Source organism: Jaculus jaculus, chromosome 9 (genome assembly GCF_020740685.1).
Source record: "Jaculus jaculus isolate mJacJac1 chromosome 9, mJacJac1.mat.Y.cur, whole genome shotgun sequence".
Taxonomy (NCBI): domain Eukaryota; kingdom Metazoa; phylum Chordata; class Mammalia; order Rodentia; family Dipodidae; genus Jaculus; species Jaculus jaculus.
In genome coordinates, this window is record NC_059110.1 from 123,855,890 (window position 1) to 123,882,305 (window position 26,416).

Sequence of the window (26,416 nt, forward strand, 5' to 3'; positions counted from 1 at the left end):
TATGGGTGGAGAAAGGAATGGGCCTAAGAATGGGCCAAGGAATGGGAACCTTTGCTGAGGTAGGGGAGCAGGTGAACTGAGCAGTGGGAGCAGGGGTCTCCCATTCCGAAGGCCACAGACTTGTCCTGGTCCCTGGGAAGAACTCCAACCTTGGTTCGAGAACCCACGGGGGACTGTGTTAAGGTCAAGCCTAATTGGAATTCCCAGGACCACCAACACCAGACAGGTGCCACAGGTGTTCAGACATTAGGGCTGAGGGTCACCCCACTTCTCTATCCTCCTCCACTTCCCCACCCCATCTGTAGTGGCTGAGGGGTCCTCGATAAACTTGGGTGTTCTGAATGCTAGGTTCTCAGCTGATGGAGATTTGGGACTTAACGCCTCCTGGAGGCAGTGTATTTTGGGGGGTGGGCTTATGCATATTATAGCCAGTTTCCCCTTGCCAGTGTTACAGCCTCCTGTTGCTATTGTCCAACTTATGTTGGCCAGGGGGTGATGTCCACCCTCTCTGTGCTCATGCCATCGTTTCCCGCTGCCATCATGGAGCCTTCCCTGCGCCCCCCCTCTCCCCGAGGTAGGGTCTCACGCTAGCTCAGGGTGGCCTCGAACTCACGGCGATTCTCCCAAATCTACCTCCCAGAGTGCTGGGATTAAAGAGCTGCGCCAGCACCACGCCGGGCTTGCTTCCAACTAAAATAAACTTCTCCCACTCCCCACAAAAAAAAAAAAAAAAAAAAAAAAAAAAAAAAAAGCTGCTCTTGGTCGGGTGATTTACACCAGCCAGGCGATCCTGACTGCACCACCACCCATCCCCCTCCTATGCCCTCCAACCCGGCCGTCTGCTTAAGAGTCCGGCTTTATTGGCGGCGGCCCCGAGCGGGCGTGCTGCTTGAGCGTGAGCGAGGAGCCGCTGCCCACCATGACGGCGGGGTAGAGCGGCTCGAGGAAGGAGGCGACGAAGCGGTACAGCAGGCTCAGGCCGCCCGCCACGCCGTAGAAGGACAGGCAGCCGCTGGCCAGGTCCAGCGCCACGCCGAGCGTGCGGTGGTAGGCGCCGTGCAGCACGGTCTGCGTGTTGTTGTGCCACACCGAGAACTGGATCGAGTCCCACTCCAGGCACCACGAGTAGGGGTTGCGACCCAGCAGGTGCACGATGTTGCGGCGCGGGCGGCTGCCCGGCGGGGGGCTGCGGCGGTAGGTGACGCCCAGGCACATCCACGAGTTGGACACCTCGGCCTCCCAGTAGTGGCGACCCTGCGACAGGCCCGGGCTGCACAGCACCTGCGGCCACTGCTTGAAGCCCGGCGAAGGGTTGCTGGTCGGGGAGGGATCGAGGAGGATGCCCAGGTTCAGCACCGAGTGGGTCTCCTTGAACAAGAACAGCTCCTCGCTGGCGGTGGAGGCGTCGAAGCTCAGGTTGCAGTAATCTGGGGGCGGGGAGGGGAGAAGGTGAGGGGGGGGCGGCAGGGTGACATCATTCCCAAGGCCCGGGGCTGGGGCCTCTGCTGGAAGAGGGGTGCTAAGGTGCATATAGCATTTGTGTAAGAGTAGCAGTGACAGCGACACACAGAGAGGGAACGAGGCAGAGTAGGAGAGAAAGAGAGAGATAGAATGGGCATCAGGGCCTCCAGCCACTGCAAACCAACTCCAGATGCATGCGCCACCTCGTGCATCTGGCTTACAAATGGGTCCTGGGGAATGGAGTCTCGAACTGCCTAACCGCTAAGCCATCTCTCCAGCCTGAGGGTGGGGGTGGAGGGGTTGCTTTTGAGGTTAGAGTCTCACTGTAGCCTTGGCTGACCTGGAACTCTGTAGTTCCAGACTGGCCTCGAACTCACAATGATCCTCTTATCTCAGCCTCCCCAGTGCTGGGATTAAAGGGGAGTGCCTCCACACCCAGCTATTTTATTTTATTTTTGTTTTTTCGAAGTAGGGTCTCACTTTAGCCCAGGCTGACCTGGAACTCACTCTGTAATTTCAGGCTAGCCTCGAACACACACATCCTCCTACCTCTGCCTCCCTGAGTGATGGTATTGTAGATGTTCAACAGCATGCCTAGCTAGTTTTTTTGTTTGTTTCTTTTCGAGGTAGGGTCTCACTTGTAGCCCAGGCTGATCTGGAATTCACTATGGGTGAATTCTCAGGGTGGCCTTGAACTCAGGGTCACCTACCTCTGCCTCCCAAGTGCTGGGATTAAAGGCATGTGCCACCACGCCTGGCTTTATTTTGTGTTTTTGAGGCTGAGGCTGTCTGGTGGTTGGAATCTAAAATGTCCCCATAGACTCACACTTAAGTACTTAACTCCCAGTTGGTAGCACTGTTTTGGGAAGGCTGTGGAACCTTTAAAAGATGGATCACATTATGCTGGACTATGTAGTCTCAGAGTAGCTTCAAACTCATGATGATCCTCCTACTTCTCTGCCTTCTAAGTGCCTGGGACCTAGCCCATGGTATGCTTTTAATTTCAGTTCTCGGAGGCAGGGGTAGGAAGATCCAGGTCAGCCTGGGCTACAGCATGAAAGCCTACCTTGAAAAGCCAAAAATAGCTAGAGGGATGGCTTAGCAGTTAAGGCGTTTGCCTGCAAAGCCAAAAGGTTCTGGTTTGATTCTCCAGAACCCACGTAAGCCAGATGCACAAGGGGGCGCGTGCATTTGGAGTTTGTTTGCAGTGGCTGGAGGCCCTGGTGTGCCCATTCTCTCTCTACCTCTCTCTGTCTCTTTCTCTCCTTCAAATAAATAAATAAATACATTATATGCATATATATATAATCAAAAATAAGTAAAAGGTGGGGCCTTGCTGGAGAAATTGTGTCACTGAGGGGCAGCCTTGAGATGTTAAAGCCCAGTCCCACTTGTTCTTTTTACTTATTCCATGCAGATGGGAAGATGTGATGCCTATCTATTCCTGCCATGATAAATTTCCCCTCAAAACTGTAAGCTGAGGGGCTGCAGAGATGGCTAAGCAGTTAAAGCACTTGTCTGAAAAGCCAACAAAAACAAACAAACAAAAAAAAGCCAGGTTCACTTCCCCAGTACCCATGTAAAGCCAGATAGATACACAGTTGACCCATGCATCTGGAGTTCATCTGCAATGACTGGAAGCCCTGGTGTGCCCATTCTCTCTCTCTCTCTCAAATAAATAAAATATATTTTTAAAACCTGTAAACTGAAATAAACCCTTTACCCTAAACTGCTTCTGGTTGGGTATTCTTTTTGTTTGTTTTCTGGAGGTAGGGTCTCCCTCTGGCTCAGACTGACCTGGAATTCACTCTGTATTCTCAGGGTGGCCTTGAACTCACAGTGATCCTCCTACCTCTGCCTCCTGAGTGCTGGGATTAAAGGTATGCACCACCCCACCCAGCCTGGTTGGGTATTCTACCCCAGCAATAAAAAATAGTGTAACCTCTACAGGGTCTCACTCTGTAGCCCAGGCTAGTCTGAAACTCACTAGGTAGCCTAGGCTGGACTTGAACTTTAAGGCAATCTTTCTCCTAATTGCTGGGATTATAGGTATGAACCAGCACACCTGACTTACCTATTCCTATAAATCCTTCAACTGTGGCTGGGATAGCAGACAGTCTAAAAGAAGAATGAATTCTGGTCCCTGTCCAACATTCGACCTTGATGGAGAGGCTGGGAGAAGGAGTCCCCCTCTCTCCCCATGGGAGCCTAACATGATCTTTCTCTGTATTGGTTCACAACAAGGCTGAGAGGTACTGAGGGAGAGTGAGGGATTCCTGGAGGTGATGATCCAGACAGCAACTGTGAAGACGATACAACCTTGCCCCTCACAATGTGAGAAGCCGCTGGGATTTGGCCCTAGAGCCCAGCCTGGGAGACGGCCCATAGGGACCACCTCAAATGGATGGTGAGTGTGTGTGTGAGCCCACCCAAAACCACTTGGCTAAGCCTCAGGAAGTTGATGGGCACCTAGCTGAAGGTGGAAGTCATGACACAAGGTTCAGACAGCCACAGAGGAGTCACTCTGGGGTAGGAAGGGACAGGATCTCTTCCCCTTCCTATCAGGACTTGAGGCCTGGGATAAATCCTTCTGAGGTCTCCAGTCTGGAGTGAAAGGTCAGACAAGAGGCAGTAGGCATTGTCTTAGAGGCCCCAATGCAGACAGAGCTGGCAAAGTTGTGGCAGTAGGGCACCCCTTACCACCATCCAGGCTGGTCCCTTAGCTTGAGAACTCACCCTGGAGGAGTGTTTTCCTGTCCACAGCTGGAGGCAGCACCTCGTAGGAACTCATTATGATGCCTGGGAGAGATGGAAGGTTTTTGCTGAGTATTCTCTCGCAGCCTAGCATCTTTGTGGAAAGAGGAGTGGGCATCCTGGAGACTACGTCACCCTGGGGGAGTGCAAACAGGCAGACCGGGCTCCACAACCACTGCCCTGTGGGGGTCCCACCCCCAAGCATGCAGACTCCAGACCTCCACAGACTGACCCTTCAGGACGAGCTGGTTGGTGAAGCTGAGACCCATGTCCACCAGTCGGGTGCGAAGCTGGGCCAGGGTCTCTGGCAGCTGGAGGAAACTCTGTGCCTGCTCACAGTTGGTGCCCATCAAAGGTTCCTTGGAGGATGGGAAGTGCTTCGATCTGGGGAACTCCTGCCACGGGGCGGGGAGGAAAAGGGGAAAGATAGCACCAACATTAACCAGGGCCAGGCAATGGGGGGGGGGCTCCTATTTAGGCTGGGACCCAGTGATCCCCAAAACCAGGGGCAAGTGGAGGAGCTTTCCACATTCACATTTAGACATGTCCCTTCCCTCCGCTAGGTGTTTGGACCTCTTAGGTTAGAGCTTTACCAAAGGCTCAGTTACTGCAGAAAACAACTGGAGGATTTCAGTCACACCTTTAATTGCTTAGTAAAAATCATTGCCAAGTTCTTCCTGTTGTGCATGGGGGACAAAATAAGTAACAATCCTTGAAGTATACCTAAGGTATGATGGCAACTTAAGAAAAGGGGTCTAGTGAGAAGGTTGGAGACATGGCTCAGCAGTTAAAGGCGCTTCCTTGGAAAGCCTGAAGGCCTGGGTTCAATTCCCCAGTACGCACAAAGTAGACATTCGTCTGGAGTTCATTTGCAGTGGCATTAGGCCCTGGGGTGCCTATTCTCATTCCCTCTCTCTCATTGCAAATAGTTAAAGAGAGAGAGACAAAGAGAGAGAAGAGAAAGGGAGTTTCTGTTAGGAGTTCACCAGCACAGGTCTTGGTACCTGTATACACAGAAGGTTGCTGCCACCTTCTGGTCAGTTCCCCAGGCCGGTACCTTCCCATCCTCACCCTCAACCCCCCCTTGCAGTCACCAGACCAGGGGTGGGGAGGAAGAGAGAGGATGGGGCTGGTTTCACTGATATGTCTGGCCTGAGGGAACCTGGAGAAATGGACTGTGTCACATGCCCAGAATCTCAGGGTGTATTTCATCTTTTCCTGGGATCTGAAGGCAAGAAAGTGAGGGGCAATGAGACTCAGGAAGTGGAGGGTGTTCATGTGAACTCAAAATATTGACCTGGGTCTCCCCTGAGGCAGGGCATGGGTGATGCTTCCTCATGTTTAGGTCACTTTTGTTGAGGTCTGGGTGTATCTCAGTGTAGGAATTGGTGAGGGAATACGGAGTCGGGGCAGTTTGGTCTTGAGGTCTGGGTGTATCTCAGTGCAGGGGTTGGTGAGGGAATACGGAGTCGGGGCAGTTTGGTCTTGCCTGTAGGAATTGCTCGTCGCTGCGGTTGGTGAGCAGGCTGTGGAGCCAGACGCTGTCCCCCTCCAGCTTCAGGAGCCTGCTGTGGCTCTGCTGGATGGAATTTCTCAGCTTCCCCAGGGCAGCTGCCTCCTCTTTCTGCACAAAATCCAACACCTTCTTCTGCAGCTGTTTGACCTCATGGATGATCTCTGAGAAGCTGGTGTTCACCTCTTCTCTCATTGTTTGGATCAGTTTCTGAGGTGGATGTGGAAGGAGGTATCCTTGAACCCCACACCCATACCCCACTATTCTGATCCACAGCCAGCCTGGGCTTCCTGTTCCCATCTACCCGCCCTGCTTCCCGCCATCCCTTCCAGGTCCCAGGAGGTCCTCTCACCCCGATGGAAGGTGCTGGGGCAGTCTGTACTTGGGATGTGGGTAGCCCACCTTACCGAAAGAAAGGCCACTCGCCCCTGGTGCTTCTGGCTGTCGGAAGCAATGATCAACATCTGGTTCTCTATATTGGCCTGAATCTTCCGAACTTCCACCTTGGAAGGTGGGGTGATGGGGACAGGGAGGAGGGCGAGTGGTGGATTCAGAGAGGGGTCTCAGAGAAGCCATATCGCCAATAGCCTCCCTCCAATCCCAGAAGAGATTGCAACCTCCCCCTCCATCTTCATCAGCCCAGCTTCATTGAGAATGGGGAAAATCAGAGCTGGAGGCTGGTTGGGCCATGATGCTCCTCCTCTGCTCTTGCTGTCTCACCCAGGGATCCTGCCTCCCCACTCATAGGAACCAAGTTCTTTGCTCCTCACAGTGATGACCACAGGGCTTCAGGGTCCAGGAAGGGGCTAGGAAGACCTCAGTGGCTTGAGATTAGGTAGGAGGTGGTGAGGCCAGGGAGGGCACCGCATGGCATACACCCACCTGGGTACCCCAGGGCAATGCTGCCCAGCCAAGACATTCTCCACAGCCCCACAGGCATTTGCATTGTTATCATACATCACAGAACAGGACTTTTGCAAGTTCTTATCCAGCAACTGTTGCTGGTCACCTGCACAAGTGCTTCCTTCTTGTGAGGAAGTCTTAAAGTGAAGGCACGCTGTCAAACTAAAATGATGATTATCAATCTCTACTGATACAAGCGCCTTGTCTTGCCACAGGCCAATGACCAGTGGCTATGTTGGAGTAGCACTGTTACAGACTATTCCTGATGGATATCTAAAACAAAAGGCTTTCGCTATAAAAAGTGACACTAAAAGAGTGGTATTAAAATTTTAAAGTAGGAGGGCTGGAGAGATGGCTTAGCGGTTAAGCGCTTGCCTGTGAAGCCTAAGGACCCCGGTTCAAGGCTTGATTCCCCCAGACCCATGTTAGCCAGATGCACAAGGGGGTGCACATATCTGGAGTTCTTTCGCAGTGGCTGGAGGCCCTGGAGTGCCCCTTCTCTCTCTATCTGCCTCTTTCTCTCTGCCACTATCAAATAAATAAATAAAAATGAACAAATAAATTAAAAAAAATTTAAAGTAGAAGAGGGGAGGGAGTTAGCTAACAACTTGATATTGTTTGCAATTTTTAAGTTTATTTTATTTTATTTTTTTTTAGAGGGGAGTTTCAAGGTAGGGGCTCGCTCTAGCACAGGCTGACCTGGAATTCACCATGTAGTCTCAGGGTGGCCTTGAACTCACGGTGATCCTTTTACATCAGTCTCCCAAGGGCTGGAATTAAAGGTGTGAGCCACCACACCGGGCAAGTCTTTATTGAATCTGGAGCCTCAGTGATCAACACCTATCTGCTGCTTGCTTCTACCTGCCTCTCGCTCTGCCTCACAGGGAACTTCTGTCCCACAAGCACCTCTTGTCCTTTCAGCTCTGGTGAGCTGCCCAGCTGCGCTCACCACTCACTGTCTGTTCATCACCTCTCACTGTCTGATCATCAGTCAGCCATAACACTGGCTAAGAGCCTTTCAAATTCCGAGAACTGAGCGGGAGGGAGGAGACCCAGCCCACCGCCTGTAGATTTAGCACTTGGAGAAACAAGGTGTGAGGTGCCCTCAGGAACAGGGACAGACCGGCATGGTGGCGCATGCCTTTAATCTCAGCACTCGGGAGGCAGAGGTAGGAGGATGGCTGTGAGTTCGAGACCACCCTGAGACTAACAGTGAATTCCAGGTCAGACTGAGCTAAAGAGAGACCCTACCTTGAAAAACCAAAAAAGAAAGGAAGAAAGAAAAAGAAGCTATTGGTGAGCAGACAGCTCTGCCAGTGTTCTGGGGCCTGTAGTGCAGTGAAGCACAGGTATCGTTTGGGATTTATTTGGAGGCAGTAGTTTCTGGAATGTATATTCTGCTTCTAGACAAAGTGCTATTTTAAAACAGATAATGTTGATGCTTTCTTAAATTGTGTTTCAGACCTGGTTTGTTCAGTTGTGTAATTTCTGTTGCATGATATTAGTAATTAGGATATATCCAGTTCTGAAAACTCTGGGTGCTATGACAATGTGACAAGCTCTTTAATGTACACCCAGATAATGTCCTATTTTTCAGTGATGATGTCTTTAAAATACTGCAACTATGTGACCAACCAGTGCTACAGGAGAAAAGCAAGGAGGGAGAACTTTTCTTAACTGGTCTTGCTTTGTATTTTAATCATTGTATAAAGTAATTGTTAGCTCCAAATACTCATTTAAACACTTAAACCAAGTCCTTTTAACCTGTAGTAATGATGAGGAAGTCTTATGTGCTTATGTAAGATAATGCATTATTCACTTTATGCATGGTGTATTGGTTTGATTCAGGTGTTTCCCATAAACTTAGGTGTTCTGAATGCTAGGTTCCCAGCTGATGGAGATTTGGGAATTAATGCCTCCTGGAGACAGTGTATTATTGGGGATGAGTTTATGGGTCTTATAGCCAGTTTCCCCAGTCCAATATTTGGCACACTCTCCTGTTGCTATTGACCACCTTATGTTGGCCAGGGGGTGATGTCCACCCTCTGCTCATGCCATCGTTTCCCCTGCCATCGTGGTGCTTCCCCTCAAGCCTGTAAGCCAAAATAAATCGCTGGAGAGACGGCTCAGTGGTTAATAAAGATGCTGGCTTGCAAAGCCTGGCTGTCCAGGTTTGATTCCCTAGTGCCCATATAAAACTAGATGCACAAAGTGGCTCATACATCTGGAATTTGTTTACAATAGTGTTGCAGTCAGGTTTGCATTGTTGGTAGAAATCACTCAACCAAGAGCAGCTGGTGGGAAAAAGAGGTTTATTTTGGCTTATAGGCTTGAGGGGAAAGCTCCACGATGGCAGGGGGAAATAATGGCATGAGCAGAGAGTGGACATCACCCCTGGCCCACATAAGGTGGATAACGGGAACAGGAAAGTGTGCCAAACACTGGCATGGGGAAACTGGCTATAACACCTATAAGCCTGCCCCCAACAATACACTGCCTCCAGGAGGCTTTAATTTCCAATTGCCATTAGCTGGGGAACTTAGCATTTGGAACACCTAAGTTTATGAGGGACACCTGACTCAAACCACAAAGTGGCACAAAAGTTTGGAGTTCATTTGCAAGATGCCCTGGTGCACCCATACTCTCTCTGCTCACAAATAACCAAAAAAAAAATTTTTTTTTAAATATAAGTTGGAGTAGCCTTATATTTGGCCAGCCAGGTCAAATGAGCCAACGGGTGCAATAGTGGCACTTCTGTCATGGTGGAAACCAACTGCCCTCTAATTGTACTGGAGGCCCACTCCATGGGAGGGAATACATCTCTGATACTGAAAACCTAAAACAGGGGTAGTCATGAGCCCTAGGGGGATAACGTCTGCTGCTGTCTGGCTAAATGTATATACTATGTTTATCAAACTTCCCAGTAAGCACTTCTCTTAATGTTCATACCCTTATATTAATGCTAGTCTCACTTTTGGTAGAGAATCTTCTCTTTTCAGATGGCAGTGACCTTGAGATGACTCATAAGGTATCATGGTGCTGGAAAGAAGTGACAGGAGTGCCCAGTACTGTAATATCTATATCACACCTTCCAAGACTCAGGGTTTTATGCGGAAGAGGTGGCAGAAAGAATGTAAGAGCCAAAGGAAGGGTAGGACCCCTTACAACATGCTCCTCCAGACACAAAATGTCTGGATATCCATGACATCACAGTGCCTGACACTACCTAAACAAGACCGTCATAATTGGAGGAAAAGATCATGACATCAAAATAAAAGAGAGAGGGGAGGGGATATGATGGAGAATGGAGTTTTAAAAGGGAAAGTGGAGGGAGGGAGGGTATTACCATGGGATATTTTTTTAATAATGATGGAAGTTGTTAATAAAAATTTGAAAAAAAAGAAGAAAAACAAAAAACAACAACAAAAGGAAAAAAAAAATAAGTTGGAGCCAGGTGTGGTGGTGCACACCTTTAACTCCAACACTCAGGAGGCAGAGGTAGGCCAGTGGGTGATGTCCACCCTCTGCTCATGCCATCGTTACCCCTGCCATCGTGGAGCTTCCCCTCGAGCCCGTAAGCCAAAATAAATCGTTTCCCCATGAGCTGCTCTTGGTTGGGTGATTTCTACCAGCAATGCGAACCGGACTGCAACAGTAAAGTGGTACCGAGGAGTGGGATTGCTGCTAGACACCTGACTGTGTAGCTTTGGCCTTTTGGAGCTGATTTTCAAGAGGAATGTGGAAGGATTGGAAACCTTGGCCTAAGAGACACAGTGCTGTAAGTACAGCTTGATGGACTATTCTGGTCAGAGTTGAAAGACCTGAATGCAGTAAGAACTATGGACTGGGAGGTTTGGCTTATGAGGGTGAGAAAGAGCTTTGCCTGGACTGGGCTAGCAGTTTGTGTGGGAAGCTTGCTGTTATGCCCGTGTCCTGAGAAGTTGTGCAGGGTTGCTTTGCATATAAATGAACTGGTGTGAGCAGAGAGATATGGCACAGAAAGAAAAATCTTTGGGTGAACTGTTACCCATTCAGCTGCAATCGAGAGATTGCAACCTTTGAGATTGGGCCAGCTGACCTGCACCGGGGCAACAGGAAGAATGTAGACTCTTGAAGGGGCCTGAGTGCTCAAGGAGTGTCCTATTCTTCAAAGTGTGCTTTATTCCCCCCCTGGATTAACAAATTGGCACCCTACCTGGTATTGTGGAATATCAGAAATGCAGGAAAGAGAGGGTCATTGAGTTTGTAACATGGTCTTGTGTTTTGGAACTGGCCATGGGCAGTGTGAAGCAGGTTTGCTGGGTGCCTGCATGGAGACCTCATGGAGCCATGAGGATGAACCGTGGGTTGCTGTGGAGACCCAGTGGAGATGCCGGGACCACGAGATGGCTGCTAAGGAGCTGCCGGCCCCGATGAAGTTTTCCATACTGTGAGTAGCCTAGCTGGAGGGGCGGAATTGGAACTCCAGAGATTTGTTGCTGGTTAGAATTATCGGACTTAGAGATTTGTCACTGGCTAGAGTTGTTGGACTTGAAGCTATAGTTTGATGTTTGTCTGGTTATTTAAAATCTTGGATTTACTGAATATTCTTTGCTATGCCCAATGTCATCTTTTGCAGTGTGAATGTTTATTCTGTGTCATTGTGGGCTTTTTGAGGTTATTTTTTGGTATTATGGCTCAGTTAAAAGATCTTGGACTATGGGGATATATGAACATCATTGGAATTGATAACAACTATGGGACTTTTAAAGTTGGATGAATGCATTGCATTTTACATCTTGTATGGTTATCAGTTTATGGGGGCCAGGGGCAGAATGTGGTGGTTTGATTCAGGTGTCTCCCATAAACTTAGATGTTCTGAATGCTAGGTTCCCAGATGATGGAGATTTGGGAATTAATGCCTCCTGGAGGGAGTGTATTGTTGGGAGCGGGCTTATGGGTGTTATAGTCAGTTTCCCCATGCCAGTGTTTGGCACACTCTCCTGTTGCTATTATACACCTTATGTTGGCCAGGGGGTAATGTCCACCCTCTGTTCATGCCATCATTTTCCCCTGCCATTGTGGAGCTTCCCCTCGAGCCTATAAGCCAAAATAAATCTCTTTTTCCCAGAAGCTCCTCTTGGTTGGGTGATTTCTACCAGTAATGCAAACCAGACTGCAACACATTGCTTGCTTATACTATTTAAGAAAATAATATCATTTTAAACTAATAAACCAAAAGTAATTGCTAGGACTACCGTTTTTCATTTCTTTCTTTTTCTCGAGGTAGGGTTTCACTCTAGCCCATGCTGACGAATTCACTATGTAGTCTCAGGCTGGCCTTGAACTCAAGGTGATTCTCTAACTCTGCCTCCCAAGTTCTGGGATTAAAGGTGTGTGCCACCATGTCCAGCTTTTTCTTCATTTCTTAGTCACCGATTTCTTTAAATGATGTCATCATGTTCATCAATGCTTCTATACTGAATGCCTCTTCTTGAATAATACACTTTGCATACAACACAGATTAAAAAAAACTAAAAACTACAAAAGGAATACAAAAAAAAAAAAAAGAATAGATACAATTCCCCTGTTAATACAATGCCACCAACCAAGCTGCCTGTTTCAAATTTTGATTCTTTACTTTCCTTAGAGTGAATAGTTTCTGTGACTGTTAGAGATGTCAGTAAACTATTGTGGGCTGTGGTTACCAAGGATGTTGATGTCTGGGTCACATTTGGTGCAATACTTGTGGCTTTGGGTATAGATTTTTTTTTTTTTTCAAGGTAGGGTTTCGCCATAGTCCAGGCTGACCTGGAAATTCACTCTGCCTCCCGAGCGATGGGATTAAAGGCGTGCACCACCGTGCCTGGCTTTTGGGTGTTAGATTTTAAGGCAATAAAAGTCATATTTGTTGAGACCCCAGGTGGTGTTGACATTTTAGAAATGGTTGAAGGTTTCACAGTGACCTCTGTTAACATTGCTTGACACCACTGAAACTGGAGTTGTTGGGGGTTCACAGTGCTGCTGTCAGAGTCAGGGGTACGGTTGGAGGTCACATGGTGATCCTCTGGCGGGTCCACGGCCCTGCCGACCCCCACCAGCACCTGCAGTGTCCCCAGGAGCAGTCGGGCAACTCCCATGGTACCAGGAGAGGACGCCAGGGCCACATGGGTCCCTCCTGCCCCGAGGGAAGCGACGGCACCGCCTCCCCTTCCAGGCCGCTGCTGGTCTCTACCGCCAATTCCCCCCCTTCCTTTTTTTGCAAGTGTTTTTACAGGCTGATCAATCTCCCAGCGCCCCAGCTGCCCCCCCCACCCCAAGATAGGGTCTCACTCTGACCCAGGCTGACTTGGAACTCACTCTTTAGTTCCAGGCTGACCTCACAGTGACTGGCAGTGATCCTGCTATCTCTGCCTCCTGAGTGCTGGGATTAAAGGCTAAGACATCATGACTGTCCAGCTGTGTGTCTTTTATTTGAGAGAGAGAGAATGGGCATGGCAGGGCCTCCAGCCAGGGCAAACAAACTCCAGATGCATGTGCCACCTCCTGCATCTGGCTTATGTAGGTCCTGGTAATCGAACGTGGGTCCTTTGGCTTTGCTGGCAAACAATTTAACTGCTAAGCCATCTCTCCAGCCCTGTGTGTGTTTAAATATTTACTTTACTTTAATTAATTTATTTATTTGAGGGAGAGGAAGAGAGAGAGGGAAGAAGAAAGAGAAAATGGGCCTTTAACCTCTACAAATGAACTCCAGATTCCTGCGCCACCTTGTGCATCTGGCTTCTGTGAGTACTAAGGAAATTGAACCTAGGTCCTTAGGCTTCGCAGGCAAATTCCTTAACCACTTAAGCCATCTCTCCAGCCCTATCTGTATTATTATTATTTATTGTTTGTTGTTGTTGTTGTTTCGAGGTAGGGTCTCACTCTAGCCCAGGCTGACCTGGAACTCACTATGTAGTCTCAGGGTGGCCTTGAACTCAGGCGATCCTCCTACCTCTGCCTCCCAAGTGCTGGGATTAAAGGCGTGTACCACCACGCCCGGCTTCTATCTGTATTTTTCTTTTTTTTTTGGCAGTGTCCCGCAATTTTGCCTATATTGCCCGGTTGGGACTGTAGGTGCGTGCCATGCAGTCTGCCTTCAACCGCGTAGTTTTTCTCCAGGGGCATGTGAGAGCTCCCCCCCCCCCGCCCCCCTCACCTCCTTGCGGGCTCGCTCCTCCTGCACGGGGGTCGCATCGTGGTCCTTGTGCTCCTCCAGCAGGCAGGCTCGGCACACGCAGCTGCCTTCCGTGCGGCAGTACAGCTGGCGCAGCTTGCGGTGCTTGCGGCACAGTCGCGCCTTGAGATCCCACACGGGCTCCAGCAGCTGGTGGTCCTGGAACATCTGGTCCTCGAAGTGGCTGCACAGGTGCTTCTCGCACAAGGAAGCCATGCACTGCAGGCACGACTTGACAGAGCGCAGTTTCTGTGGGCCGCAGAAGTCGCAGGGCACGTCCCTGGGCCCAGCCAGGTTCCACGAGGACCCTGTGGCCTGGCTCTTGGCCTGGGTGAAACAGGCCACCATCTCCCCCAGGATGACATTTTTGCAGAGGCGGGGCCTGGAGGGGAAGCTCTCTCTGCACTGGGGACAGTAGTAAGTCTCGTCTACCGCAGCCTGGTGGTCCCAGAAACTCTCAAGGCAGTCCATGCAGAAGTTGTGGCCGCAGGCCGTGGTGACCGGGTCGCAGAACACCTCCAGGCAAATGGGACAGAGGACTTGGTCTTCCAACATGTGGAAGTTGCCATTACCACTGGTCTGAGGCTGGCCTTGGGAGGGTCTGGAGGGCTGGGCTGAGAGCTGCGGGCTTGGGACTTGGTCCTGCGCTGGTTCTGAGAGACACGTGAAGCTGGGATGAAGCTAGGCTTTTGGGAAAGCGCTGCTGTTTACATTACCCTTCTCTTGCCAGGAGCTGTGTGCCCACAGGGCACAGGGGCCTGGCATCAGCCAACCACTCTGGGGGAGGACACTGGGGATTGTGTTTTTCTTGTCCTTGCCCCAGTCATGAGAGAATAAAGAGGCAGGACGTGCACTTTAGAGATGGCTGAGTGCGTAAGGATGCTTCCTGTGCAAACATTAGGCTCTCAGAGGGCCATGACTGTCCGAGTTCAGTCCTCAGCACAATGGGGTGTGAACACATACATCTGTAACCTCAGCCCTAACTGGAGCAGAGACTGGACAATTGCTGGGGCTTGCAAAAAAAAAAAAAAAAAAAGGCATGCTCTGCACACCTTTAATTCCCAGCACTCAGGAGGCAGAGGTAGGATTGCTGTGAATTTGAGGTCAGCCTGGGACGACAGTGTGACTTGTAGGTCAGCCTGGGGCTTTACCTCTAAAACTACCCCCCCAAAAACCACTCCAGAATCCAGTACAGACTCTGTCTCAAGGAATATATAGATGAGCAATGGAGGGAGGACATTCAATGTCTTCTCTTTTGGCCTCCACATACACCCATCTATACACACACGCAGGCATCACACACACCATATCACATATACAATACACACACGAAAGAAAGAAAGAAAGAAAGAAAGAAAGAAAGAAAGAAAGAAAGAAAGAAAGAAAGAGGGAAGGAAAGAAGAAGGAAGGAAAGAAAGGAAGAAGGAAGGAAAGAACGAAAGAGGCAGAGCATCATGACTTTGGAAGAGCCAGGTCCTTGGCACTTTGGGAGGAAAGGTCAGAGCATGAGGACTTACGCGAGACTTTCTGCATATCAGCAAGAGCCAGGTCCTTTGCTGCCCTGTGCCAAGAAGGGAAGGAACCTTGGACACTCAGGCACTGGGACCTCATCCCAGGCCCACTCACCAGGTGTCAGGAGCGTCCCCATCTGTTAGCAGGGCCCGGCTGGGGGCTGATGACTCCCTTCTCACCTGTCCCTGTGGTTGCTGTTTTGTGGTCTGCCAAGGTGGCTCCCTCATTGAGGTCTATCCCAGCTTTGCATTCTGACATCACAATTCAAGTGCAACCAGTCCCTGCATCCCGCCTGTGACATCAGCAGGACATAGGCACATCACTACAGTGGAGCTGATGCACTCTGCCGCTTCATGAATGGTTTCTCTTTTGTTTTTCAGACTGACCTGGGATTCACTGTGTAATCTCAGGGTGCCCTCGAACTCACGGCGATCCTCCTACCTCTGCCTCCCGAGTGCTGGGATTAAAGGCGTGTGCCACCACGCCCGGCTATGATAACAGCTTTTAAATAGCCTCGTGGAGGGAGAAGATCCCATGAGTTTCCTGATCCCTCCCCTCCTTCCACAAAAGAATTTTACTGGGCTCAATTTTGTGAGGGTCCTTTGGGAGTGACCATAGCGTCTCTGATTCAAGTTGGCAATGATCATGTCCAATTCAGAAGAAACAGTTGAATAACCCTTCGCCCCTCTCTCTGATTCTTCCACTCTTTTCACCCCTTCTTCTGTGATATGAATATGGCTGAGCATTGGACTGTTATGCCACAGCAACAATCACTTATTTTCAGCCATTTAACTGGTTGCGTTTCTACAGAAACTGCCTCTCTCTGCAAAAACAGGTTCCTGACTGTCCTAGTCAGGGTTCTCTAGAGGAACAGAACCGATAAAATGAATTGTATTAAAAGGGAATTTATGCTGGTTGTGGTGGCGCACGCCTTTAATCCCAGCACTCAGGAGGCAGAGGTAGGAGGATCACCGTGAGTTCAAGGCCACCCTGAGACTACATAGTGAATTCCAGGTCAGCCAGAGTGAGACCCTACCTTGAAAAAACAAAAATTAAAAAAAAGAAATTGGGCTGGAGAGATGGCTTAGCGGTTAAGCGCTTGCCTGTGAAGCCTAAGGACTCAGGTTCGAGGCTCGGTTCCCCAGGACCCACGTTAGCCAGATGCACAAGGGGGCACCTGCGTCTGGAGTTCATTTGCAGAGGCTGGAAGCCCTGGCGCGCCCATTCTCTCTCTCTCTCCCTCTATCTGTCTTTCTCTCTGTGTCTGTCGCTCTCAGATAAATAAAAATTTAAAAAAAAGAAATTTATTGGATTAATTTATGGCAGTCCAACAATAGCAGGTTGCAGGCCTGGGATTCAAGGAACCGGGTAGCTGCCACGAGGGGAGGCTGGACGCCTCAGCAGTCCCAATCCGGCACTGAAGGTCTGGAGGCTTCATGGAGACCCGCTGCTCTGCAGGCCACGCTGCTCTGCAGGCCACACTGGAAAGCAGCCAGCAGCAACAGCAGCCAGGTGGGGAGGGGAGAGGATACTTTTCTTCCTAGAGCTTCCTTAGATACCCACTCTGGGGAAAGGGCTCACCCTGGGGGTAGGAGTTCTCCTTTAGTTAATCCTTCCTGACAGCAACCTCAGAGATCCACTTATGAGGAAAGTCTGTGGATTCCTAAACAGACCAAGTAGACACAAAACTTAACCATCACACTGACCAAGACAGAGCAGCCTTAGTCTGTAGGTATAAACTCAAATGTTTAGAAGGTAATCATCTCATTTAAAAAAAAAAAAGTATAGGTGCATTTCATTTTTCTCTCCTTTTTATTTATGAGAGAGAGAGAGAGAGAGAATTGATGTGCCAGGGCCTTAGCCACTGAAAACAAAGTCAAGACACATGCGCCACCTTCTGAGCATGCGCCACCTGCGCGCACGTGTCTCCTTGTGCATCTGGTTTATGTGACTTCTGGGGAGTTGAATCTTGGCCCTTAAGCTTTGTAGGCAAGCGCCTTAAGCACCAAGCTATCTCTCTAGCCCAATTATCTCTATTTTACAAAACACCCCAGTAGCTTCTCCACTGAGGCGAATGACATGCCAAACATTGATTCCCTCTGTGGAGCAGACATTAAGTTCAATCAGGAAGTAGTTGGTTGTATCCTCAAGGGTCATGCCACTACTGCATCAAGCACAAAGCTTGCCTGGCATGCTGATGGCATTTGCATGTTGAGGGCCCATAGCTGAGCAGCATCACTGGCAAAGATTGTCCCCTAACAGCCTGCAGGGGGCTGTTCCGTCTGCGAATGCTAGCTGGTTCAGAGGGAGCTTTCAGCTCAGTTTCAGTCTGGTTTCTCTATGTTCTGCAACCAAAGGGTGTGAGGTCTTCAGCAAATGGCTCTGAACATCTAGTTCTGGTAATCAGTGGAATGGCAATAGCTTTCACTATGTGTGGAGCCTTAGGGCCCTCCCTGGCCAACAACTTAGTAACCTTATGTGTTCTTGGTGTGTCTTTCTAAACTACTCAGGTCAGCCTGGGCTAGAATGAGAGCCTACCTTGAAAAAAACAGAAGGCAAACAAACAAAACCAGCCCGAGATCTTCATGATGTCATTTATGTAATGAAACCTTTTTTTTTTTTTGGGGGGGGGGAGGTAGGGTCTCACTCTAGTCTAGGCTGACCTGGAATTCACTATGTAGTCCCAGGCTGGCTTTGAACTCATGACCATCCTGTGAGACCTTTTTATAAATGGTGGGCAGGACCTCTGTAGGTCCACTTCAGCCCTTTCCAAGCAAGTGCCTGTTGGTCTTAGGATTCAGTACCTAAGGAGATAGATACCAGACAAAACAAGTCAGCAAGGTTCAATGCAGCATGACAAGATCCCATTGCTTGTATCTATTGTTTCCTCAGAAGAGCAATGTCAGGCTGGAGAGATGGTTTAGCAGACAAGAGCGCTTGCTTGCAAAGCCTGATGGCCCAGGGTTTATTCCTCAGTACCCACATAAATCCAGATGCACAATGTGGCACATGCATCTGGAGTTCATTTGCAGTAAGTGGCAGGAGGCCCTGGTGTGCCCATACTCATTCTTTCTGTTGCTCTCAAATAAATAAATAAATAAATAAATAAATAAATAAATAAATAAATAAATAAATACTTTTTAAAAATGAGAGTGAGAGGGCTGGAGAGATGGCTTAGCGGTTTAGCGCTTGCCTGTGAAGCCTAAGGACCCCGGTTTGAGGCTCGGTTCCCCAGGTCCCACTTTAGCCAGATGCACAAGGGGGCGCACGCGTCTGGAGTTCGTTTGCAGAGGCTGGAAGCCCTGGCGTGCCCATTCTCTCTCTCTCCCTCTGCCTTTCTCTCTGTGTCTGTCGCTCTTAAATAAATAAATAAATGAATAAATAAATAAATAAATAAATAAATAAATAAAATGAGAGTGAGAGAAAGAGAGAGAGAGAGAGAGAGAGATAAAACTGTTACACCAGGACCTCCAGCCACTGCAACCGAACTCCAGACATGTGTGCCATCTTGTGCACGTGTGTGACCTTGTACACTTGCATCACCTTGTGCATCTGGATTACATGGGATCTGGAGGGTCAAACATGAGTCCTTAGGCTTTGCAGACAAGTAGACAAGTGCCTTAACTGCTAGGCAATTTCTCCAGCCACCCCCCCTTTTTTTGTTTGAGGTAGGTTCTCACTTTTGCTCAGGTTGACCTGGAATTCACCGCGTAGTCTCAGGGTGGCCTCGAACCCACAACAATCTTCCTACTTCTGCCTCCCAAGTGCTGGGATTAAAGGCGTGTGCCACCACACCCAGTTCCTAATAAACATAATATATATACTTTTTAAAAATATTTTTATTTTTACTTATTTGAGAGTGACACACAGAGAGAAAGAGGCAGAGAGAGAGTGAGTGAGAAAATGGGTGCATCAGGGCCTCCAGCCACTGCAAAAGAACTCCAGACTCATGTACTACCTTGTGCATCTGGCTTACATGGGTCCTGGGGAATCAAGCCTCGAACTGGGGTCCTTGGGCTTCACAGGCAAGTGCTTAACTGCTAAGCCATCTCCCCAGCCCCTAATAAATTTTTTTTGTTTTTTTTTTTTGTTTTTCAAGGTAGGGTCTCACTCTGGCTCAGGCTGACCTGAAATTCACTCTGTAGTCTCAGGGTGGGCTTGAACTCTCATCGATCCTCCTACCTCTGCCTCCCGAGTGCTGGGATTAAAGGCGTGCACCACCATGCCCAGTTTAATAAATATTTTTAAAAAGAGCAATGTTGGGGCCTGGTGTGGTGGTGCACGCCTTTAATCCCAGCACTTGAGAGGCAGAGGTAGGAGGATTGCTGTGAGTTTGAGGCCACTCTGAGACTACATACTGAATTCCAGGTCAGCCTGAGTTAGAGTGAAACCCTACCTCAAAAAAAAGGCAAAAACAAAATAAAGAGCAACAGTGTATGCATGGGAGTCATTACCTTATCTATCTCTACAACCCATAGCTATTATCCATAAGCTGTCCTGTCCCACATCTCTCCACCCTACAGTGATGGGGCTAGCTTGCACTGCTCAGCCAGGTCTAGGGGCAAGGGGCATGGAACCACACTACTGCTTTCTATGGCTGCCAGTTGAGCCTGGTCTCTAGGACCAACAGGCTCTGGGTTGGCTGATAATGAAGCTGATACTTCTCCACCAGCCACACCTGGCTACAAAGGGCTCTGGGCTGAGCCAAATCTCCTTCCTTGGTAGAGGTCAGTGGCTCAATACATAATAATTTGGCTTTCCTCTCCCTCTGGAGGGCATCTGTATATTAAACCTTTTCCAGAGCACTTCTACCAAAGCCAAGGCACTGCCTGGGAACCAGATGGCCCTTCCCTGCAGGGAGCCCGTGTGCTCTCAGCAGAGGTTCCCATGACTTTTGGATTCATCTTTTACCTCTCCCCTCACCATCCCTACTTCTCAGTCCCCTTTACTGCTTTTTCCTCCTTTTTTTGGTTTTTGTTTGTTTTGATGTTTTGTTTTTTTTCCACGTAGCATCTCACTCTAGCCCAGGCTAAACTGGAACTCACTATGTAGACTCAGAGTGGCCTCAAACTCATGGTGATCCTCCTACCTCTGCCTCCTGAGTGCTAGGATTAAAGGCATGCACCACCATGCCTGGCTTTTTTCCTTCTTAAAAAAAAAAAAAAAAAAAATTTATTTATTTATTTATTTGAAAGAGAGAGAGAAAGCTGGTCGTGGTGGCACACATCTTTAATACCAGCACTTGGGAGGCAGTGGTAGGAGGATCATTGTAAATTCAAGGCCAGCCTGAAAATAGAGTGAATTCCAGATCAGCCTGGTGAGACCCTGCCTCAAAAATGAAACAAAACAGGGCTGGAGGGATGGCTTAGTGGTTAAAGTGTTTGTCTGCAAGGCCAAAGGACCCAGGCTTGATTCTTCAGGATCTACGTTAGCCAGATGCACAAGGGGGGGTGCACCTGCATGGAGTTCATTTGCAATGGCTGGAGGCCCTGGCACACCCATTCTCTCTCTCTTTCTCTGGCAAATAAATAAATAAATAAATACAAAAAAAAAAGAGAAAGAAAATCATTAGCAATGGATGAATGTAAGTAGATAGTCATAGGTGTTCATTATTTTTCAGCTTTCCTTTGTGTAAAATAATTTTTTTGGGGGGCGGTGAGGTAGTCTCACTTCTAGCCCAGGCTGACCTGGAATTCACTATGTAGTCTCAGGGTGGCCTCGAACTCACAGTGATCCTCCTACCTCTGCCTCCCAAGTGCTGGGATTAAAGATGTGCACTACGCCTGGCTTTTTTTTTTTTTTTTTGGGTGGTGCTGGAGAATAGGCACATAGCTTTGTTCATGCTAGGCAAGCGCTTTACCCCTGGGCTATGGCCCCGGTCCTTGAAAATTTTTACAATATAGATTGGGGGACAATCTGAGTTTTGCTCCACTAAATTGAGTTTCAACCACTAAGTTCAGGAGGTAGTTGAAGACTGAGTTCTGACTCTTGGGTCTGTCGTGGGGCCAGACCCATTTGCCTTCAAACCTGTTTCCCCAAAACACTTGCTATGATTTATATATAGTTTGAATATATCCCCCAATGGTTCATGTGTTACGAGTTTGGTCCTTGGCATACTGATGTGAGAGGTGTTGCACCTTTTAAAAGGTGTTTTCAGGCTGGAGAAATGGCTCAGCAGTTAAGGTGCTGGCCTGCAAAGCCTAACTACCTGGGTTTCATTCCCCAGATGCACAAGGTGGCACACGTGTCTGTAGTGGCTAGATGCCCTGGCATGCCCATTCTTTCTCTCTCTCTCAAATAAATAAATATTTTTTTGTTGTTTTTTTGAGGTAGGGTCTCACTCTAGCTCAGGCTGACCTGGAATTCCATATGTAGCCTCAGGCAGGCCTCAAGCTCATGGTGATCCTCCTACCTCTGCCTTCCGAGTGCTCAGTTAAAGGTGTGCACCACCACGCCCGGCAACATTTCATTCAGAGGTGTTTTCTAGTCTTTCTGCTCCTGCCAGTGCAAGCAAGAGCACTGTACACGTGCGTGGGGTACCACAAGGGCACATCCACATGCGTGCACCACACACGCTGCACACAAACAAGTGGGGCCTAGGGGAAGACTGTTAGGTCGTTGGTCATTGGAGCATGTCCTTGGAGGGCACTGAGAGTTCTCAAGGAATCCTGAGTCAGTTCTTGAGACAGGAAACTGCTTTTCCAAGCGCGAGCCAGGCTTCTCCTTGAACTCAGGCCCTCTGCGTTGCCACATGATCTCTCCCTCACATGCCATGATGCCAACTGCTATGATGGAGTGCAGCCAAGGCCATGTCTTGCCAGAGCTGGAGTTAGGCTGTTTGGACTACTAGTGTCCAAAACTATAAGCCAAATAACTCTTTTTTTTTTTTTTTGGTTGTTGTTCTTGTTACCAAACCTTAAATATTTTGTTGTAATAATGGAAAATGAAGTATGATACAATGCAAAAAAAAAAAAGTGTGGACTGAGGAAAATTATCAGACTTTTTTTTTTGAGGTAGGGTCTCACTCTAGTGCAGGCTGACCTGGAATTCACTATGTAGTCTCAGGGTGGCCTTGAAATCATGGTGATCCTTCTACCTCTGCCTCCTGAGTGCTGGGATTAAAGGCGTGCGCCACCACGCCAGCTTGAACACTTTTGTACAGGGATCCTCGTCTCAAACGTGGGAGTAAAACTAACTCATGAGCTTGCTGTGCTGATTAAATGAACATCCTCAGTGCAGTGGCTCAGAATGGCCACTGCTTTCTTCTATCAGGGGTGTTGCCATGGAGTTAAGGGAGAGTATTGGAGAAATGTCTAATGAACCAAGCACTAGGTCCGTTGTTGCCCTTGGCTCTTCCACCTCATCTAGAACTGAACTCATTTCACATCATGCCGACTCCACTCCATTTTCTCAGCCCTCGCCTGCCAATCACACCAGGCTCCTCCCACCCCGACCTTGCTATAAATCCTACAGGGGGTGTCTTCCTTTGGAGCTGCCCTACCTCCTGCAGCTCTGCCCAGATTCTGTGCTCCTCCTCCCTGGCTGTTATAGCAGCTTTCCGGCTGTCCCCAGTCTCCAGCACCTCCCCTCCCACAGGCCTAGGGGACTCCTTGGGACTTCAGTGCCTAGAATACCTGAGGTGTACAGCTTTTGGCAGCAGCTTGCTGCCTGTGTGCTCTGTGCTGGTATCCAGGCGTCAGCCTCTCCCACCTACAGGATCTAGTTCAAGAACTCTGGGCGTGGTGGGCTCACGCCTTTAATCCCATCACTCGGGAGGTAGAGGTAGGAGGATCGCCGTGAGTTCGAGGCCACCCTGAGACTCCATAGTGAATTCCAGGTCAGCCTGGGCTACAGTGAGACCCGAACTCTGCTGTCTTCCACATCTGTGCTTGTGAGCTATTCATCTCAATTGAGCAAAGCAGGCTTTTTTTTTTTGAGGTAGGGTCTCACACTAGCCCAGCTGACCTGGAACTCACTATGTAGTTAGTCTCAGGGTAGCCTCCCAAGTGCTGGGATTAAAAGCATGTGCCACCACGCCCAGCTTATTGTTTTGTTTTTTAACATTTTTATATTTTATTTATTTGAGAGAAAGAGAGAGAATGACACACCAGGGCCTTTAGCCACTACAAAGGAACTCCACACACGTGCCACCTTGTGCATCTGGCTTACATGGGTACTAGGGAATCAAATCTGGGTCCTTAGTCTTCACAGGCAAGTGCCTTAACCACTAAGCCATCTCTCCAGCCCCCACCCGCTTTTTTTTTTTTTTTTTTTTTTTTTTGAGGTAGGTTCTTGCTATAGCCCAGGCTGACCTGGAATTTACTGTGTACTCTCAGAGTGGTCTTGAATTCACGGTGATCCTCCTACCTCTGCCTCCCTAGTGCTGGGATCAAAGATGCCACCATGCTCTGCTTTGTTATTTTGTTTGGAGGCAAGGTATCACTCTCACCCAGGCTGCCTTAGCTCTCACTCTGTAACCCAGGCTGGCTTTGAGCTCATGATGATCTTCCTACCTCAGCCTCCTGAGTGCTGGGGCTAACGACATGCGCCATGTGCCCAACAGAACATCTCGATTTTTAGGAGATGCCTGTTGAAGTATATAAGAGTGAAATGTCAGGCATATTTTGAGGACATTTTGCTCTTTGATTTAAAAAAATAAAAGCAATGTACTGATGATTTTACTTCACTGTGGAAAGTTTTTACTCAAAGGTAAGAAAACATGTTGTAGAAAATAACCAAATAAACAAGTGAAAATAAATAGAAGTCACTTCAAAGGAAGTCACAGAGTTGGGGAAGGAGCCCCTTGTGGGTCAGACATGGATGTCTGCAGCCAGGACGTCCTAACGCCTCAGCACTGTGAAGAGACAGGGTGATGATAGCCTTGGAGGGCAACTGAGGCAGGAGCCGAGTGTCCCTCACTACATACCACCTCTGTCTCCAGCCCTCAGATGACATTGATGTTTGAGGCCCTAGAAATATCCTTCTCACTGGGCCTCAGTTTCCTCTGTCAAGTGCGTTACTCTATGGTCCTGCCCTCTGCCTCTGAGGTCTCCTGCAGCCCAGGCTACTGGGCATGCCACTGCGATCCAGCCTCTGTCCAGAGCAGCCTGAGTCACGTACTGTCTTGGGCTTGTGATAGGCTGGAGCTGCTCTTGGGTCATCTGCTCTGCCTGCAGCTCAGCCCTTGTCATGTATCTCAGACTGTCCGGAAGCCTGGCTGGGGCTGTCAGTGGGTAGGAACGAGCTCCCAGAGGCAGCAGGTACAAGAAAAGGATGGGCAGGAGTGGGGTGTGGTGGTGCACACCTTTTATCCCAGCACTTGGGAAGCAGAGGCAGGAGGATGGCTGTGAGTTCAAGGCCAGCCTGAGACTGCATAGTGAATTCCAGGTCAGCCTGGGCTACAGTGAAACCCTACCTCAAAAACAAAACAAAACAAAACAAACAAAAACGGATTAAGGAATTGGGTTGGCTTAGCCAAGTAACCACTCACCCCATGGAGGACTTTACTGATGGAGTCTCTTCATGTGGTATGAATGCTGTTGAAAATTTAGCTCTGTCTGCCACCTGAGCAGATGCAGTGGTCTGAACTGCAAGCGCAGACACTGCCCCTGAGGCTGTGACAAATGCCAGTTGACCCCTCCCCACCAGAACTCCAGTTTTGGAGCGAATGTAGGCCTGCTTTTGCAGACCGTTTCCCCTTTGAGAAACAGCTCCTGCCTCAATACTAGACTTGGGGATATGCAAAACTTAACCATGGACATCATTTCAAGTGACCGTGTGGCCTAGCTGCCATCCCCAGTTGTTGTCTGATCCACACCTGGCCAACTGCGCACTCCACACAGGCCAGAATAGGCAGTGACCAGTTGGCAGACAGGGTGCAATGACTTGGCACTTTGCTTCATTTAGGAATGCATGAGTTGTTTTTGGATAAAGGGTATTGTGTTTTGTTCGGTGGATGAACGAAAGCACTCTTGGGCTGGAGAGATGGCTTAGCGGTTAAGCACTTGCCTGTGAAGCCTGAGGGGCCCCGGTTCGAGGCTCGATTCCCCAGGACCCACGTTAGCCAGATGCACAAGGGGGCGTACACGTCTGGAGTTCGTTTGCAGTGGCTGGAGGCCCTGGTGCGCCCATTCTCCCTCTCTCTGTATCTGCCTCTTTCTCTTTGTCTGTTCTTAAATAAATAAAAATTAAAAAAAAATTGAAAGCACTCTTGGCCCTCGTGTGGAAGCTCAAGAGTATGTACACACTGTGTGTGTGAGCCTAGTTGCAGCTGGGCAGAGCTGGTTAATTGTCTCTCAGACCCTCCCCCCATCCTCTGCTCTGAGTGGCTGGGGCGGCACACTGCAAAGCCCTTTTGTCCTTAGCCAGCCAGCTCCCTGCAGTCCTAACAGGGAGACTGCAAGGCAGGAGGAAGGGCTTCTCTTCATCCACTGCTCCCATCCAGGGAGGAGCAGCTGAGCCACAGCTGTGGTGCCTCCACGGCCCCTCCTCCTCTCCACTCCTGATTACCAGATGCTTCCCAGGTGATCCTGGCCGAGACCCCTGACTACCTTCACCAGGAGAGACTGGCTGCTTGCTTCTACCTGCCTCTCGCTCTGCCTCACAGGGAACTTCTGTCCCACAAGCACCTCTTGTCCTTTCAGCTCTGGTGAGCTGCCCAGCTGCGCTCACCACTCACTGTCTGTTCATCACCTCTCACTGTCTGATCATCAGTCAGCCATAACACTGGCTAAGAGCCTTTCAAATTCCGAGAACTGAGCGGGAGGGAGGAGAACCAGCCCACCGTCTGTAGATTTAGCACTTGGAGAAACAAGGTGTGAGGTGCCCTCAGGAACAGGGACAGACCGGCATGGTGGCGCACGCCTTTAATCTCAGCACTTGGGAGGCAGAGGTAGGAGGATGGCTGTGAGTTCGAGGCCACCCTGAGACTACATATTGAAATCCAGGTCAGCCTGAGCTAGAGTGAGACCCAACCTTGAAGAACAAACAAACAAACAAATAAACAAGATTGGCAGCAGGGACTGGAAAGATGTCTCAATGACCAAAGGTGCTTACTTGCAAGGCCTGATGGTCTGTTT

At 49.2% G+C, this 26,416-nt stretch overlaps 1 protein-coding gene across 1 annotated transcript; it reads right to left on the bottom strand.

Moving 5' to 3' along the window:
* Positions 1 to 843: 843 nt before the first annotated feature.
* On the bottom strand, positions 844 to 26,189 carry LOC101601118 (tripartite motif-containing protein 16-like). The gene is made up of 9 exons (XM_004655676.3): positions 26,184 to 26,189; positions 17,606 to 17,676; positions 15,344 to 15,393; positions 13,809 to 14,479; positions 6,136 to 6,231; positions 5,705 to 5,938; positions 4,448 to 4,610; positions 4,198 to 4,260; positions 844 to 1,427 (listed from the first exon to the last, which is right to left on the bottom strand). The coding sequence occupies exons 1-9, from the start codon at positions 26,187 to 26,189 to the stop codon at positions 844 to 846; spliced, it is 1,938 nt and encodes a 645-aa protein (XP_004655733.3).
* Between the last annotated feature and the right edge of the window lie 227 nt (positions 26,190 to 26,416).